We start from the raw sequence: 19,202 nt of genomic DNA on the forward strand, positions 1-19,202 counted from the left end.
TGGCTTTGCCACCTTACTTTTGCCTTGCTGCTGGCAGGGCGCCGCCTTCAGAGTTGGGCCCTCGCTCTCCAGCCACCCAGCTCTGAAGGCAGTGCAGAAGTAAGGGTGGCAATACCATGACCCACCACCCTAAAATAACTTTGTGACCCCTCTGAAACTCCCTTTCGGGTCAGGACCTGCAATTTAAGAAATGCTGGTCTCCCCCGTGAAATCTGTATAGTATAGGGTAAAAGCACACAAAAGACCAGATTTCACAGAGGGAGACCAGATTTCATGGTCCATGTTGCATTTTTCATGACCGCGAATTTGGTAGGAGCCTATTCATGAGTGGCTGGGAACTTGTTCAAGTAACTCAGGTGGGTGTGTCCCTGCCTGTGGATGGCTGTGTAAGTGCAGTACCTGACCAAGGCTTGTAGCTTGACATTAGCGTCACTGTGTGAGAGACAGCCAAGCTGGTGGGTTTGAGAGCTCAGCGGTTCACAGTCCAGGCTGCACCCTGGGGACCTCGTCACACCCCCACTGTAGTGTTTAGAGTTCTTCCATTGCAGTAGAAGCACTTGTAAAATTTGTCAATATTTAGTTGTCTGCATTCATGTGGTATAACTGAATGAGATTCTATTTCACTTGAATGTTTTATCAACTTTATCAACTTCTATCTTCTCCTCTTTACTAGGATATCCCCATTAATAAATCCTTCCCTAAGGGATGTCTCTATTTGCACCGTGTGCTCCTCCGCACCTGTCAGCTTTCCCCCAGCCCTTAGTTTAAAAAATCCCATATGAAGTTTTTAATTTTATATGCCAACAATCTGGTTCCATTTTGGTGTAGGTGGAGCCCCTCCTTCTTGTGTAGGCTCCTCCTTTCCCAAAATGTTCCCCAGTTCCAAATAAACCTAAATCTCTCCTCCCAACACCATTGTCTCATCTGCACATTGAGACCCTGCAGTTCTGCCTGTCTAACTGGCCCACGCATGGAACTGGAAGCATTTAAAAGAATGCCACCATGGAGGTCCTGAACTTTAATCTCTTACCTACCCCAGAACCTCTCTCCTCTCTTTCCCTACGTCACTGGTACCCACATGTACCATGACCATCGCTTCCTACCCAGCACTGCACATAAGTCCGTCTAGATGTCTCGAGAGGTCTGCAACCGTAGCACTCAGGAGGCAATTCACCATGCGGTTCTCTCGGTCATCACAAACCCAACTATCTATATTTCTAATAACTGAATCCCCATAACTATTATCTTTCTCTTCCTAATAACTGTTGTCCCCTCCCCCAGAAGGGTATCCTCAGTGCCAGAGGACACCACAACATCATCTGGAAGGAGGATCCCAACTAAAGGATTGTTTCCCTCTATCCCAGCTGATGTTCTCCACCCCCGAGACTTTCATCCTCCTCAACAGCACAGAGGCTGTCAGACTGGGGGTGGGACCCACTGTACTTTGCCCAGGAAAGTATCATCTATGCACCTCTGTCTCCCTTCACTCCTCCCATTCAGCCATCCTGGTCTCAACAGCCCATGCTCTGTCTCCGAGGGTGAGGAGCTGCTTGCACCAAATGCACAAGGTGGATTTTGGAAAATGGAATGAGCATTTCAGCTGAAATCCCCAGCTACCCCGAATTCCTGCCTTTCTGAGCGCTGCTGTCGTTACATCCCAGTGGAGCAGCTAAAGGCTCCCCACCCACCCTGAGGAGCACACGTGGACATACAGACACATACGCTTCCTTGCTGGGTATTTTAAAATATTTTTCTTCGGGGTTTTGCCCTTTAGAACTTTGCGCTCTGCTTTTTGGCAGGGTTAAGAGTCTCAAACTCAGGAGTTCAAAAATTATGAGTCAGGGCCTCAAAACTCATGAGACTGGCTGTGAAATCACAAGAATTTTTAAAATAGTGACTTTGGGGCCTTTTTCTTTTGCCTTCTGGGGGTTGGGCCATTAGGGTTCAGGGTTCTTAGCTCTTCCTGCCAGCATACACGCTAGAAACTCTTTTTAAAAAAATGAAAGCAGAGATTTTCATGACTTCAAGAGCTGGGGATTTAGAGAAACCACCCAGTATGATGACTCTCCTGATAAAATCGTGTGAGTCAGCAATACTGGGTTAAGTGGGTCTAGGGGGAAAAGATGGAGGCAGATTATTCTGCTTTCCACTCAGGCTTCAGACAGCCATTTTAGGGTACAGCTACACTTTGAGCTAAGGGTGATTCCCAGCTCTGATTGAGCCAACGTGCTAAAAACATAGTAGGCCACCACAGCGTGAGTAGCTAGCTGCACTGAGTACCTACCCTACCTACTGGGCAGCTAGCTTCTGCCTGCGCCTCTGCCTGCTACATCTCTTTTTAGCATACTAGCTCGATCAGATCTAGCCCTAGTACTTTGCCACGCACTGAGAATTACTCCTCCAGACGGAAGTGCAGACCTAATGGCCTGCTGTTTCTTTCATTTTTCACTTTGGTCATTATGTGCTCAGCTTAGAGATGGCAAAGGGGTTACTGATTGTGGAGGACGTGTGCCATGGGGCCCCTGAGCTATCCTACCTCTGGCAAAACTCTGAGCTCCCTTCCTACTATTTTAATTCAAAGAATTGAATTGACAGTCCTTACCAATGGGAGAGAAAATCCAGAATAACAGATTCCTTCTGTCCAGCCACGAGGGATTGAAACACCATCTTCATACTCTTGCGGCAGCCATCGGCTATAGGCTCTGTTTGAAGCCCCTAAGGTAGGGTTTCTCCTGGGAGATGGAATGAAAGAATCTGTATTTACAATACAGCAAATTATACCATCAACATCATCATAGAGCCTAGGAGCCTCAGTCACAGGCCAGAACATTGTGCTAGGCACTGTACAGACAGAACAAAAAGACAGTTCCTGCTCCAAGGAGATGACAGTCTAAGAATAAGACAAGAGACACCAAGTGGACACAAACAGGCCAGTGGAGGAGCACAAGGAAACAATCTGGGTCAGCATGACAAGCAGGGGCCTCAGCACACCAGCTGCCTAACCACTGCTGACTTTTTAGTAGGCGTCACTGCACAGGGGTGTGTTACGGAGGAACTGGAAGGAGGAAATGAGGTGGCATTGCTAATGCTTTTGGGAGCTTCTGCCATGGGTAAGGGGCAGTGTGGGGCAAAGCACAAAGCTTGTATGAGAAAGTCATGAGAGGCAGTGAAGGAGGGCATAGCTGACAGATGAAGGCAGGAGTCGATAGTGTGTAAAACACTGAGCAAAACCATTGCAAATGTTTCAGTGACACCCTGACACACAGCATCCTGGGGACAGACTAGACTATGAGCTGAAATCTGACCTCTGTTTTGGCATGGGTGTGACTTTCGCTCTAGGGGTTTTCTAGAAACCAGCCTGATTGTGAGGCTTGAGCCAGCCAGCCAGGAACACATGAGGAGGAAATGCTGGCTATTGAGCCAGAGCCGGGCACAGAGCCAGCAGTGTAAAGGGCTCTTCAGTGAGCTGCATTAACAAGAGTGTGTAGACACCAAATGCATGATCAGGCTCACCACTCCTGGTGGGGATTTTCCCCTGTGTACCCTGTGAGATTTCACCGGAACAGGCCTGGCTAGTGAGTTAGGAACATAAAAGCATAAGAACAGCCATACTGGGTCAAAGCAAAGGTCCATCTAGTCAAGTATCATGTCTTCTGACAGTGGCTAATGCCAGGAACTTCAGAGGGAATGAACAGAACAGGCAATCATTGAGTGATCCATCTGCTCTCGCCCATTCCCAGCTTCTGGCAAACATAGGTGAGGGACACCATCCCTGCCCATCCTGGCTAATAGCCATTGATGGACCTGTCCTCCATGAACTTATCTAGTTCTTTTTTGAACCCTGTTATAGTCTTGGCCTTCACAACGTCCTCTGGAAAGGAGTTCCACAGGTTGACTGTGCGGTGTGTGAAAAAATACTCCCTTTTGTTTGTTTTAAACCTGTTGCCCATTAATTTCATTTGGTGACCCCTAGTTCTTGTGTTATGAGAGGGAGTAAATAACACTTCCTTATTTACTTTCTCCACACTAATCATAATTTTATAGACCTCTATCATATCCCCCTTTAGTCGTCTCTTTTCCAAGCTGAAAAGTCCCAGTTTTATTAATCTCTCCTCATATGGAAGGTGTTCCATGCCCCTAGTCATTTTTGTTGCCCTTTTCTGAACCTTTTCCAGTTCCAATATATCTTTTTTGAGATGGGGCAACTACATCTGCAAGCAATATTCAAGATGTGGGCGTACCATGGATTTATATAGAGGCAATATGATATTTTCTGTCTTATTATCTATCCCTTTCTTAATGATTCCCAAGATTCAGTTTGCCTTTTTGACGGCCACTGCACATTGAGTGGCTGTTTTCAGAGAACTATCAACAATGACTCCAAGATCTCTTTCTTGAGTGGTAACAGCTAATTTAGACCCCATCATTGTATATGTATAGTTGGGATTAGATAGGAACGTATAGATAGGAAGTTACTCTAGTGTAGGGAGGACCTGCCATGCTCTCCTTGACAGCTAGCATCACCTGTTGTTGCATTCACCCGTGATTGTTCGGTAAGTGTTTGCTTTGTCACATGGTATATTCATATTTTGTTGGGCACATCCAGTAGCCTTGGAAATCAATTCCAGCTGAGCTGGGGTCAGCATGTCTGCAAGAGAATGCAAAGGAGGTTCAGCAACTTGGTGTGCTGGGACTGGTGCCCCAGAAATGGGGCGAGGCAAAGAATTCTTGGAGGCCACTTCTGCACTCTGTCAAATCACTTCCCCAGCTCACTGCTGCCCTCACCAGGATGCAGCCTGCTCTGGTCGCAGAGTTGCTGTCTGGACTCACAGTAGAACAGAGTCTGAAGCAGCTGGGCATGTTCACACAGACATCACCGGCTGACTTTGAAGCCTCACCTCTGCAGAGCGGGGAGGGAGATGCCAGAGTGAAGGGAAAGAAGGCGGTACCAGGGAAGAGTCCCCTTCCCATTCCATCCCACAGCTGGACAGTGGTTATACTTGACCCAAATTCCAGAAGAAAGTGTTGGGGGAGGGCGGGAAAGTTGGCTTTCCCCTTCACACAAAGGACCCCCTTGAACTACAATGCCTCCCCCTGCTTCTAGTCTCCCCAGGGGTTTGTGTCACCGAGGAAGCTATCTGAGTGACGAATGGGGAGATGCTAGCTCTGACGTGCATGACCTGGCAGACAGACAGAAAGCTGCCATGTTTCATAGCTGGCCACTGCCTGGCAACAGACCCTTGCATGTACCTTGCAGCCACTCATCTTCTAGCTTTACAGGTGTATCTAATTAAGGGCCCAATATTGCAGGACTGAAGTCAGTGGGAGGACAACTGAGCCCCAAGACACTGGGCAGAGAAAGGGCTCAAGGAGAGGAAGCCAGACTGACTTGCACCCCTGTACCTGTGACATTAAACTTCCTCTTCACAGTCCACTGCAACTTCTCCTTCAGCAGGCTCAGGGTGGTTTCCATGTAATCAGCAGCTCGGATCATGGCCCTGGTTCCTCCCACTGGCTGCTTGATATGTCCCAGGATATCTGCAGGGGTGAAGGCTTCGTTCCTCAGTTTCTCCTTTAAACTGAAAGAAAAAAAGTCCCACTGTAGCTCTGGAGCAGAAACAATCCTACAAGTTGCAAGGGACCCCTTCTGCCTTTGGTCCATCGCAGCTCATTCCACAGTTACAGTAGTTACTATCCTGGCACGTGTGTGCGGTGTGGGGCTAGCAAACATATGTGTGCAGGCCAGAGCTGACCGGCAGGATGTATTGTGGCCTATATGATACAGTTGGGTTCTCCAGAATCTCAGCTTTCATTTAGAAAACCAGTTAAGTGTCTATCAGTCATGGCTGCAGTGCAGACATAACCTTCCCAAAGTGACTTAAGAGTAGCCAAGGCAGTGATGCCTGCCTAAGTCTGCCCAGAGCCTGACACCATGGCTCCGAGAGGTGATCTCCCCTGTTCCTCTCACTGAGATGTCCACTTTAAATACCAGTGATGACATGTCCATGTCAACAATAACTGTTTAACTGCTGACCATTTAGTGGTTGGATGGGGAGCATGGGGAGGGAGTGAAGCCCACAGGGAAGAAATTGGATCTGGCTGCAGGGAAGGCAATGCAGAGAAAGTACAGAAGAATCACAGACAGGATAGGGAGAGAAATGGGAAGGTGGGTGGGGAAGGAAAAGAAGCAAAGGGCAGGACAGATTCTCTCAGTGTGTGATGGATATGACTATAAGGCACTGAACAAATACTACAGATAACAAAACAAACTCATCGTCGGGCCAGAGAGAGTCACAAGTGTAAGGCCAGATGGGACCAGCAGATCATCTAGCCTTCCCCCTGGGCATCACAGCCCCTCTGCTCACCATTTTCTGTCAGTTTAGATGTGTATAGAGGGCATCTACCAGACCAATCCCACAAGGCAAGATAGGCAGGGGAATCCCTCATTTGTGAATCCCATCGAGTGTTAGGTGTTGAGCTGCATGGCAGTGTGGGGAGGTGCTCAGCTGCCAAAATGTTGGTACCTTGTGGACTTTACTGGCAGAAATATGGGTGCCTATCTATGGACTTTAGGCACCTACATGGTTACACAGAAGCTGACAGAGGGGTTGTGAATGCCAGTGGCACCTAACGTTGGACTGAGGAACTTAAAGTGGCAGTTAGGTGCCTATGTCCACCTTGTGAATCCCACCCTTGCAGTCTGGTGTCTCTTTGCTCGTACCACGCAGGCTGCTCTCATCCAAAATGGCCACCACTTCTCCTGGTTCCCACTGAGAGTGACTCCAAGTTGCCTCCAGGGAAGACAGTAGTTCCCCATGCTATAAAGGAGTGGAGAGGAGCAGGTGAAAGGAGGCAGCGTCCATCTTTGCTATGGGACTCAGAAGAGTAAGAGATGGCAGCCATTTTGAGAGGGTAGTTGTTCATAGAATTCTCTGAAGTAGAACATTTTTCTTCAGCCACTGCTGAAGGAAAAACTTTCAGTTAGGAAGAATAATGGCAAAAAATTACCATGAATCCTAAACAAAAATTTTTGAAAAGTAGCCTATGGATACAAATTCAGTAAGGTTAATGATATGGAAAGTTTGAAGAGTCTTCATTATTTCATTAATGAGATTAGATTGGAACAAAAAAACTGTAATTATTTATTTTTGTATTAATTGTAATGCTGTTTAATTAATAGATTTTCTTGTATATGCTCAGAAAATTCATTTTATTCTCAAAGACTAAGTGCTGTCAGTTTGGGGAGGATATGGGGAGGATACGCAGGATGGTTCATACAAAACAAAATGCTGAATTCCTGTGTTAAGTGCAATCTCCACACAACTGTGGAGTCCCAAACCGTATCTCCATAATGAGAACTTCCTGGGCACGTGTACACCCCCCCCCCCCTTACTCCACTGACTCATTTCACTCATTGGAATTGCAGCATGCAAATCACCTGTCAAGGGATTGTGATGGTTGGTTGAGTCATCTCTGATGCCACAAAAATGATCTATGCTGTTTGAACTGTCCTTGCCTGTATTTATGGAGGAGCCGGTTGCAGCTCGATAGTTTAGGCTGAGTTCTGTTTTGCACTTAAAATAGGGGTTCAATCTCTTGGTTATCTGTGAAGACAAATTTACACCTCCCTAAATTTACACCAATCACTCTTTGAGTTCAGAATGAATTTTCTGAGAATTTACAAGTAAACCTGAGAATTAGCTTATGAGTTAAAATTAATTAAAAATTGGATCCTTTAAGAAATTTACCATCTAAGTCAGTCTTCTCTTTATCCCAAAATAATGGAATAACACACACTTATCAAATTTCCACAGTTACGATATTTGGCATCTTGTTCATAGTCTATATCTGAAGAAATATGATTGTAATTAATTAAAGTATTAGTGATTGTTGCATAAATTGTTATGGTTGTACTGGGTCCAGATAAGATCAGGGCAACATCTCAAGTAACTCTAAGTCCTACCAATGTGACATCAGAGGTAGCTTAACTAATCCTCATCCTTCTTCTACAGCTCATTCGTGTGCAACAATTCTATTGGTGGTAATAAGACAGGTATGAAGGAGATGGGATATGTCAAAAGTTCTCATTGGTAGATTACACAGCACAACTGCCACTCCTTTTAAAGGTCCCGTAGCCCCATGCTGGCTTGGTCATCGGTGCTTGAAAGTTTCCCATTGGCTCCCCTGCACACAGAGAGGCTGCACTGCCAGAGGAAGTGAGGCAGGAGCACAGGCTAGAATTATTGGGACTCAGCAACTTGTCTCTCCCAGCTTCCCTTCCTGTCGCACCAGTCTCGCTAACACCGATCAATAAAGCCACTGCAAATGAAGGGACAGATTTACCACTGTGCTTTGGCTGCTTTGTACTGCTCTTGTGAAGGGAAAAATAAAACCCCCTTAACGGTTCCTTAAAAAGTCCATGTCCTCCAATCTGGAACCACAAACATGAAATGTCTTAATCACAATCCAGAATCTGGAGTTGTGTGGTTATTGCCTGGCCTCACTACTCGCCACTCCCCAAACCTTACCACGTTTGGATTTCTTTTAAGCATAACTTTAACTTTGAATTTCCCAGGTTTGGAATGTTAGATATAGACTCACAACAGCCCTGAAATGTTCTTTCCCCTAAAATGTGGTTACATATTCTCTATCTTAACTATATTTAAACTACAACGGTTAGTAAAAGACGGTTACCTACCTCTTGTAACTGTTGTTCTTCGAGAAGTGTTGTTCACGTCCGTTACAATTCGGTGTGTGCACACCACATGCACGGACGTTGGAAACTTTTTCCCTTAGCAGCTCCCATCAGGACGGCAGGGAAGCCCCCTAGAGTGGCGCCCTCATGGCAGAGTATATATTACCCTGCCAGCCCGACCCCCCTTCAGTTTCTTCTTGCCTTTCACTCCGACAGAGGGGAAAGGGGGTGGGTATTGTAATGGACATGAACAACACATCTCGAAGAACAACGGTTACTAGAGGTAGGTAACCGTCTTTTCTTCTTCGAGTGATTGTTCACGTCCATTCCAATTAGATGACTTCCAAGCTTACTATTGGAGGAGGGTAGGAGTCATGGAACGATTGATTGAAGAACAGCTCTGCCGACTGCTGCATCATCTCTGGCCTGTTGGTTAACAGCACAGTGGACTGTAAACGTGTTCACTGAAGACCAGGTGGCTGCTTTACAGATCTTCTGGATAGGGACCTGAGCCAGAAAGGCTGTCGAAGATGCCTGTGCTCTGGTTGAATGGGCCGTAATTGCTGGGGCTGGGACCTTGGCCAACTCATAGCATGTGCGAATGCAGTCTGCGATCCAGAACGATATGCACTGCACAGAGATAGGAAGAGCTTTCATTTTGTCAGCTATGGTGATGAACAATTGGGTCGACTTGTGGAAAGGTTTCGTGCACCCTATGTAGAAAGCCAGGGTCCTCCAGACATCCAGCGTGTGTAGGCTACGGTGTCTCGGGCTCATGTGGGGTTTTGGAAAGAACACTAGTAAGCAAATGTCCTGACCCATGTGGAACTGGGAGACCACCTTGGGGAGAAATTTAGGATGTGGTCTAAGCTGCACCTTGTCCTTATGAAACACCGTGCACGGTGGTTCAGAGGTGAGGGCTCTCAGCTTGGACATCCTTCTTGCTGATGTAATGGCCACCAGGAACGCACCTTCCAAGAAAGATAGAGGAGGGAACAAGTGGCCAGGGGCTCAGATGGTGGGCTCACGAGTTTGGAGAGGACCAGGTTCAGGTTCCAGGTTGGGACTGGTGGTCGAGAATACAGGAACACCCTCTCCAGACCTTTGAGGAATCGCCCTACAATGGGATTAGAAAATACCGAGCGCCCAGACTCCCCTGGATGGAAAGCTTAAATGGCCACCAGGTTTTCTCTGATGGAGGAAGGGGATAGACCCTGATGCTTAAGGTGTAGAAGGTATTTTAAAATAACTGGGATGGTACCCTGGAGTAGTTGAAGGCGCTTGGGTTCACACCTTATCCATTTCACCAGGTAGGTAGCCCTAGCAGAAGGTTTCCTACTGCCGAGGAGAATTTGTCTCACCAACTGAGAGCGCTGGCTCTCCATGGGATTTAGCCACGGAGTTTCCAAGCCATGAGATGCAGAGACTGCAGGTTTGGTTGAAGGAGGCACCCGTGGTCCTGCATGATCAGATCTGGGTTGAGGGGCAGGGCAATCAGGGCGTCTACAGATAGCTCTAGTAGGGTTGTATACCAATGCTGTCAGGGCCAAGAGGGGCTGATAATGATCACCATCACCCTATGTCTGCAAATTTTGAGGCGGACCCGATGGACAAGTGGGATAGGAGGCAAGGCATACTTCAGACCCTTGCCCCATGGTATTAAGAGCAAATCAGCAATCGAGCCTGGACTGTGGTTTTGGAATGAGCAGAACTGAGGGCACTGTCTGTTGCTCTTGGTGGCGAAGAGGTCTACTTGGGGATCACCCCACTCCTGGCAGAGTGACTGTATGTTGTCCAATCTGATTGACCACTCGTGCATGTGGTATGACCTGCTGTGGCGATCAGCAAGCTCGTTCCACACTCCTGGAACGTAGGATGCTTTGAGCTGAATGGATGAGGCTATACAGAAGTCCCAGAGGAGAAGAGCTTCATGGCAGAGAGGTGAGGAGAGGGCTCTGCCTTGTTTGTTTATATAGAACATGGTGGTCGTGTTGTCTGTCAGGACTGTCACGCTGTGACCTTGCAATGTGGCGTGAAAGGTCTGGCAGGTGAGATGAACTGCCCTGAGCTCCTTCAGGTTGATATGGAGAAGTATCTTGTCCCTCAACCACAAGCCTTGTGTCCTCAGGTCCCCTAAGTGTACACCCCAGCCCAGATGTGACGCCTCTGTTACGAACATCAGAGAAGGTTGGGGCTTGGCGAAGGGGACCCCTGAACAGACCACTGATTGGTCCAGCCACCAGCACAGGGATTTTAGAACCTGTTCCAGGATCATCACCACAAGGTCCAGGGGGTCTCTGTACAGACGATAAGACAGTGCGAACCACGCTTGCAAGGGTCTGAGTCTCAGTCGGGCATGGCTGATCACGTACTGGCAAGCTGCCATATGCCCTATTAGCTGTACGCAACACCTGACTGTGGTAGTGGGATACCGAAGCATTGATTTTACAATCTGCTCTATGGCTTGGAATCTGGGCTCTGGACGGTTCACTTTTGCCTGTACTGAGTCCAGGACTGTCCCTATAAACTCTAACCTTTGGGTGGGTATGAGAGAAGATTTGGGCACATTGAGGAGGAGCCCCAGTCTGTGAAATGTGTCCATGACTACCATCACATGGGACTGGACCTCATCCTTGGAACGACCTGTGAGAAGCCAGGTACGGGTACACTCGAACCTGCTTTTTCCGCAGGAAGGCTGCCACCACCGCCTTGCATTTCATGAACACTCGGGGGGCTGTGGACAGGCCGAATGGGAGAACCGTGAACTGATAGTGATGTTGGTTTATGGCAAACCAGAGGAAGCGTCGGTGCGCCGGATGAATAGCAATATGGAAGTATGCGTCTTTCATGTCGAGGGCAGCGTACCAATCCCCAGATCCAGTGATGGAATGATAGTTCTCAGGGAGACCATGCAGAACCGGAGCTTGACCATAAATTTGTTGAGTCCGCGAAGGTCTAAAATGGGTCGAAGACCCTCCTTTGCCTTGGGGATTAGGAAGTAACAGGAGTAAAACCCTTTTCCCCTTAGCTCCTGCGGAACCTCCTCCAATGCACCTATCTCGAGGAGCAAACGAACCTCCTGAAGAAGGAGTTGCTCGTGAGAGGGGTCCCTGAAGAAGGATGGGGAAGGTGGGTGGGAGGTAGGGGAGGAGGAGAACTGGAGACAGTATCCAACCTGTACCATGTATAGGTCCGATGTTATATGGGACCACGCATGGTAGAAGTGGGACACACAGTTTAAAAACTCTGGGGATGGATCCAGGAGCTGGGTTGGTACACTGTCCTCGGGCATGCCTTCAAAACCCTTGCTTGTTTCCCAGTTGGGGCTTATTCTGGCCCTAGTTAGGCACATTGTTCTGTCTGTGCCTGTTATTTCTGCCCTGCCGGCAATACGGCTCTTGTCTGGGATGGGGTTGATACTGCCTCTGCAGAGGCCTGAAGGGCTTTCTCTGGGTTGCCAGAGTATGGATCCCTAGTGACTTCAGGGTGGCCCGAGAATCCTTAAGGCCATGCAGCCTGGAGTCTGTTTGCTCCGAGAAAAGGCCTGAACCCTCAAAAGGAGGGTATTCTGGAACTCTGGAGGGAGGCCCGATGCTTGGAGCCATGCTGAGCATCGCCTGACTACCCCTGAGGCAATGGTTCTGGCCGCAAGTCCGCTGAATCGAGGGAGGCTTGTAATGAAGTTTTAGCCACCGTCTTCCCTTCCTCAATTAAAGCCACAAACTCAGAGTGTGAGTTCTGGGGCAGGCGATCCTTAAACTTGGACACGGCCATCCAAGAGTTGAAATTATGACTATTAAGGACTGTCTGCTGATTGGCTATATGTAACTGGAGGCTTCCGGAAGAGTAGGCCTTCCTATCGAAGAGGTCCAAACATTGGGTTTCCTTGGCCTTTGGGGCCAAGGCTTTTTGGCCCTGTCATTCCTTTTTGTTGACTGCTGAAATGACTAGGGAACAGAGAGCCGGATGGCAGAACTGGAACTCATAGCCATTGGAGGGAGCAAAGTATTTCCATTCTACGCCCCTCGAGGCCGGGGTCTGCCATATTGTTTTAAGAAAAGGAGGACTTGTGGTACCTTAGAGACTAACAAATTTATTTGGGCATAAGCTTTCATGAGCTACAGCTCACTTCATTGAATGCATCCGATGAAGTGAGCTGTAGCTCACGAAAGCTTATGCTCAAATAAATTTGTTAGTCTCTAAGGTGCCACAAGTACTCCTTTTCTTTTTGAGAATATAGACTAACATGGCTGCTACTCTGAAACCATATTGTTTTGTAATTCATTTGTATGGTCTTTATGAGAGGGAGCGCAACTCTGGAGGGGCCCTCGGGCATCAGGCTATCCACCATCGGATCCTCCTGCTCAACCATTTCTTCTGCCTGGAAGCCCATATTGAGGGTGATCCCACAGAGTAGCTCCTGGTGAGCCCTGTGGTCAATCAGTGGCGGTCCTGAGACTGATGTGCTTGCCACTGCCTCATCTGGGGAAGAGGAGGAAGTGAGGTGCTGCAGGTTGCCCTTATCTAGACCCTCCTGTGTGTCCTCATATGCCTGGGTCACTTCAGGGCCCTGCAGGGCTTTGACACCTCTCGAGGTGTCGCAGAACTTGGCACCGCCTCAGGTACTGGGCCTGGAGGCGCGGTTGCTCTTGTGGGTCTGGGGGTGGCCTAGAGAGAGTGGCCTCCCTTGTCCTTGATGGGTGCCTGCGTGGCGACCTGGAATGGTGTCACATAGATTGTCCGGACCCAGAGGCTCTGGAGGAGATGCCCTGTTGCTGGTGGTAGGCCCATGGGGTCCAGAAAGGCCACTGACCCGGAGGAGGCCATTGTGGCTGCCAAGCTGGTTGGGATTCTCTGCTGGCTATTGCTCGATGTCTGCTATAGCTAGAGGGCCAGAGTCGGCCTCAGAGCTGGAGGATACTGATGGAGAGGACCAGGGTGGTGCCGAACATTGAGCGGTCGCAGGGTGCCGGGGAGCTGGGGAGGGGTGCCTGGCTGACCAGGACCACGAACGGTACTGGGAGTCTCGGGACCGGGATCAGTGTCTTGCACTCGGCGCCGGTGAGGTCCGGTGCCGGGCGACCAATGGTGTTGGGGACTGGCGTGCAGTCGCCGCGGGTGCCGCTGGCTGGTTCGTCTCTGGTGCCATAACCTCACTCTGGGTTGTGGGCACCAAGGAATAGTAAGTTTCAGAGTAACAGCCGTGTTAGTCTGTATTCGCAAAAAGAAAAGGAATACTTGTGGCACCTTAGAGACTAACCAATTTATTTGAGCATAAGCTTTCGTGAGCTACAGCTCACTTCATCGGATGCATACCGTGGAAACTGCAGCAGACTTTATATATACACAGAGAATATGAAACAATACCTCCTCCCACCCCACTGTCCTGCTGGTAATAGCTTATCTAAAGTGATCATCAGGTGGGCCATTTCCAGCACAAATCCAGGTTTTCTCACCCTCCACCCCCCCACACAAATTCACTCTCCTGCTGGTGATCCAAAGTGACAACTCTTTACACAATGTGCATGACAATCAAGTTGGGCTATTTCCTGCACAAATCCAGGTTTTCTCACATCCCCCCCACCCCCATACACACACAAACTCACTCTCCTGCTGGAATAGTAAGGAATAGTAAGGAATAGTAAGACGCCGAGCTCGAATGGGAGTGGTGCTGAGATGGTGACCTCAAGCGGCGCACCATTGCCGGCTTCCCTCTGGACCGCCCCCTTTTAGGTGGTGCCAGAGGCTTCTTCCTGCACGGGAGGGGGTTTGGGACCGACAACTCAATGAGGTCTTTTTCTGTCTCAAAAGTGTCGGGTGTGGAGGGGTGTTCGAGGACCTCCTCCAGGCCTTCGTCGACACTGAATCAGCTGGGTACCAGAATCAACAGGGCCTGTGGTGCCGGAGTTGATGGTGCTGGTTCTTGGCTCAGGCTCGCAATGTGTCTTTGCGTGTCAGGAGCATCTTTGAGCGGTTTAGTAGCTCTTTGGGAGAGCGCCCTCTTTCCCCTTGCTTGTGCTGCTTAGTTGGTGCCGGAGAGGTCGACCAATGCAGAAGTTGGTCGTCCCATCTCAGTGCTGGTGATTTACGGTGCCTGGGTGGTGCCGGGTCGCGCACGGATGCCAGGGCACTTTGCACCGAGGAAGCTGGGGCCAGTGCCGCTCGGTCAGAGGCCGGTGGTTGTAATGCAGCCTCCATGAGCAACTGCTTAAGGCGAAAGTCTCTTTCTTTCTTGGTGTGCAGCTTAAAGGCCTTGCAGATTTTGCAGCGCTCTGCCTGATGAGACGCTCCCAGACGCCGGAGACAGGAATCGTGGGGGTCGCTGTTAGGCATAGACTTGCGGCACATGGCATAAGCTTTGAAACCCTGGGCTTGCAGCATGCCCCACAGCCCCAGACTGGTGCTGGAACTAGCTTCCAGACACCTGAAACAATGGAGTTCTAACGAACTGGCAACTATCTAAGAACAAGACTGAAAGGCTAAGGGATCTCTCGCAAGCAAGAGAGAGAGAAAATATTCCAACACTGCCACGGACAATAAGAAGGAACAGAAAGGGGGGTCGGGCTGGCAGGGCAATATATCCCCTGCCATGAGGGCACCACTCTAGGGAGTTCCCCTGCCGTCCTGATGGGAGCGGCTAAGGGGGAAAGTTTCCAACGTCCATGCACGCAGCGCGCGCACATCTAATTAGAATGGACGTGAACAATCACTCAAAGAAGAACTTTCATTATGACCTGATTTGTTCAGCTGTGCTGAGTCCCCAGGTTTTTCAATGTGTGTTAATTATGTGGAAAGTTTGCAGGGTTGAATAAGGTGTCTGGAAGCTAGATGGGGCCCAGGAATACCTGTGACTCAAAAAAAAGTGATTTGTTAACATTTAGCTGAAAACCCTCAGAAGATTCAGCCTTTGCTCCCAGATTGCAGCTAGCAAGAGATGTTAAGAGTAACAAGAAGGGTTTCTTCAGGTATGTTGGCAACAAGAAGAAAGCCAAGGAAAGTGTGGGCCCCTTACTGAATGAGGGAGGCAACCTAGTGACAGAGGATGTGGAAAAAGCTAATGTACTCAATGCTTTTTTCGCCTCTGTCTTCACTAACAAGGTCAGCTCCCAGACTGCTGCGCTGGGCATCACAAAATGGGGAAGAGATGGCCAGCCCTCTGTGGAGATAGAGGTGGTTAGGGACTATTTAGAAAAGCTGGACGTGTACAAGTCCATGGGGCCGGACGAGTTGCATCCGAGAGTGCTGAAGGAATTGGGGGCTGTGATTGCAGAGCCATTGGCCATTATCTTTGAAAACTCGTGGCGAACGGGGGAAGTCCCGGATGACTGGAAAAAGGCTAATGTAGTGCCAATCTTTAAAAAAGGGAAGAAGGAGGATCCTGGGAACTACAGGCCAGTCAGCCTCACCTCAGTCCCTGGAAAAATCATGGAGCAGGTCCTCAAAGAATCAATCCTGAAGCACTTGCATGAGAGGAAAGTGATCAGGAACAGCCAGCCTGGATTCACCAAGGGAAGGTCATGCCTGACTAATCTAATCGCCTTTTATGATGAGATTACTGGTTCTGTGGATGAAGGGAAAGCAGTGGATGTATTGTTTCTTGACTTTAGCAAAGCTTTTGACACGGTCTCCCACAGTATTCTTGTCAGCAAGTTAAGGAAGTATGGGCTGGATGAACGCACTATAAGGTGGGTAGAAAGCTGGCTAGATTGTCGGGCTCAACGGGTAGTGATCAATGGCTCCATGTCTAGTTGGCAGCTGGTGTCAAGTGGAGTGCCCCACGGGTCAGTCCTGGGGCCGGTTTTGTTCAATATCTTCATAAATGATCTGGAGGATGGTGTAGATTGCACTCTCAGCAAATTTGCGGATGATACTAAACTGGGAGGAGTGGTAGATACGCTGGAGGGCAGGGATAGGATACAGAAGGACCTAGACAAATTGGAGGATTGGGCCAAAAGAAATCTGATGAGGTTCAATAAGGATAAGTGCAGGGTCCTGCACTTAGGACGGAAGAATCCAATGCACCGCTACAGACTAGGGGCCAAATGGCTAGGCAGCAGTTCTGCGGAAAAGGACCTAGGGGTGACAGTGGATGAGAAGCTGGATATGAGTCAGCAGTGTGCCCTTGTTGCCAAGAAGGCCAATGGCATTTTGGGATGTATAAGTAGGGGCATAGCGAGCAGATCGAGGGACGTGATCGTTCCCCTCTATTCGACATTGGTGAGGCCTCATCTGGAGTACTGTGTCCAGTTTTGGGCCCCACACTACAAGAAGGATGTGGATAAATTGGAGAGAGTCCAACGAAGGGCAACAAAAATGATTAGGGGTCTAGAACACATGACTTATGAGGAGAGGCTGAGGGAGCTGGGATTGTTTAGCCTGCAGAAGAGAAGAATGAGGGGGGATTTGATAGCTGCTTTCAACTACCTGAAAGGGGGTTCCAAAGAGGATGGCTCTAGACTGTTCTCAATGGTAGCAGATGACAGAACGAGGAGTAATGGTCTCAAGTTGCAGTGGGGGAGGTTTAGATTGGATATTAGGAAAAACTTTTTCACTATGAGGGTGGTGAAACACTGGAATGCGTTACCTAGGGAGGTGGTAGAATCTCCTTCCTTAGAGGTTTTTAAGGTCAGGCTTGACAAAGCCCTGGCTGGGATGATTTAACTGGGAATTGGTCCTGCTTCGAGCAGGGGGTTGGACTAGATGACCTTCTGGGGTCCCTTCCAACCCTGATATTCTATGATTCTATGATTAAGTGTTGTAAATTGAGGAAGATGCACTGTATTCTTAGATGAAAAACTGAACCCAACCTTAACTATGGAATAGCTGCTGTCAATTCCATAACAATTATGTCAGAGCACAGGTAACCATGAGGCTCACAGGCAGGTCGTGCATATACGAGAGGCCCATGGGGACAGACTGTCTCTGTCCCTCCATCTCTTTTACTGTCATTTTCTACTAAGGACAGTTAAATACCACCTTATTGACACCCCTTTTGTAGCCCTGCTCGAGAATGTCACCAATCACAGATTAGGGCTCAGGCATTGTCCTACTTGCAACCTGGAGTAGAAGAGTGCCTTGGACTAGGGTCAGATATTGGACTGCAGCATATTACATATGGAGAATTACTGTGGGCCAGATTTTGACACCTGTGCTCAGGATGAGTTGCACCTTACTCTGCAAATAGTGACACTGAAATCAATGAAGCTACCTACTCATGGAGCAGGGAGCTATTCACCATGCAGAAGGGTATGACAGGCTGACCCTCTGTAAACAGGGAACTCACCGGTTCCGGGTGTACTTATATGCTGCATCCACCAGCTGCTTGGCTTCATCAACACTGCTCAGAAGGGATGGAGCCGACAGCATCCCTGAGATATCTAGTCCAAAGAGAAGAAGGAGCATGACATGAGGATAACTCCTTCCCACAAGTTCACTCCACAAATCAGGATTTGCTGTATATATTGGAGCAAGTCTCTGCCCATCGCAAGTTGAATCTTCCCTGAGGCTCACCATCTGGCCTCTGTCCCACTCTCCTCAGATCATATACTCACTCTTACAGCTATTCAATACCCACAGAGCTTGGACATTCAAAGATTAGGTTTCCTTTGTACTATTAGCTCTCCCATATAGTACATGTTGCATCAAATTCTACCCAAAATTACTGACATGTGCTTTGAAACTTGACTCCAGTTTAATGTACCTTTTGTCTGAGAATTGCCCTGTTCTCTTTGCACTATTATTTCTCCACATGGTACCTACTGGGGCAGGTTCTGCCTAGTTGCTTCTATGTGCCCAAGCTGAACTGAAGAGCTCTGTGTAGCTTGAAAGCTTGTCTCTTTTACCAATAGACACTGCTCCAGTAAAAGACATTATCTCATCCACCTTGTCTCTCTAGCTGAAACAGACATTTATAGAGCAGAACAGGTTTGGATTTCTTTTAAGTTTAGTCTTTACTCTGAATTTCTTGGGCTCATAACAATTGTTTATGGGATAGTTACAACATTCCTGTTATGTTTGTTATCCTAAACTACTGATACGTACTCTGAAACTTGATTTCACTTTAATGTAGCTTTTGTCTGAGAATCGTCTTGATTTTAAAAAAATAATAATTTGCTTTTCATTTTTATGGCCAGATCTACTGGTTCAGGCTAACGTTTTTCTGCCCCTTGGAAGCAGCACAAAGCAGCAAGTACTGGCCATGGAAGTTGGGTTTACAGCTGCTTTGCATCTCCACAGTATAGCAAAGCAGTTGGAATACATTTTTTCCTCCCTCTTTCCTGTCCACATTCCCCTGAAGACACATTCTGGTTTCCACCTCCCTCCTGCTATCCCCTGTGTACCACTACACATGCTCCCCTCCTCCCCGCTCCCCCGAATAGGGCTGGTGCAATGGGTAGTTTCTGAAATGAAAGGTACAGAGCTAATTGTCTTTCCCATTACTCTTCATCACTGAAAGTCTGGAAGAACAATGAGAGAAGACAGACCTTTTGCAAAAGGGAAATTCATA

At 48.3% G+C, this 19,202-nt stretch overlaps 1 protein-coding gene across 1 annotated transcript in view; it reads right to left on the reverse strand.

The window, feature by feature from the left end:
- Positions 1–19,202, reverse strand: part of MPO (myeloperoxidase) — a 66,963-nt gene that overhangs the window by 44,754 nt on the left and 3,007 nt on the right. The window contains exons 2-5 of the mRNA XM_048823917.2: positions 17,979–18,072; positions 5,404–5,579; positions 4,525–4,648; positions 2,603–2,732 (exon numbers count right to left, since the gene is read on the reverse strand). Of these exons, the coding sequence (XP_048679874.2) occupies positions 2,603–2,732; positions 4,525–4,648; positions 5,404–5,579; positions 17,979–18,061 (513 nt within the window). The 5' untranslated portion in view covers positions 18,062–18,072. The remainder of the gene's footprint in view (positions 1–2,602; positions 2,733–4,524; positions 4,649–5,403; positions 5,580–17,978; positions 18,073–19,202) is intronic.

The sequence above is a fragment of the Caretta caretta genome, chromosome 17 (genome assembly GCF_965140235.1).
Source record: "Caretta caretta isolate rCarCar2 chromosome 17, rCarCar1.hap1, whole genome shotgun sequence".
Taxonomy (NCBI): Eukaryota; Metazoa; Chordata; order Testudines; family Cheloniidae; genus Caretta; species Caretta caretta.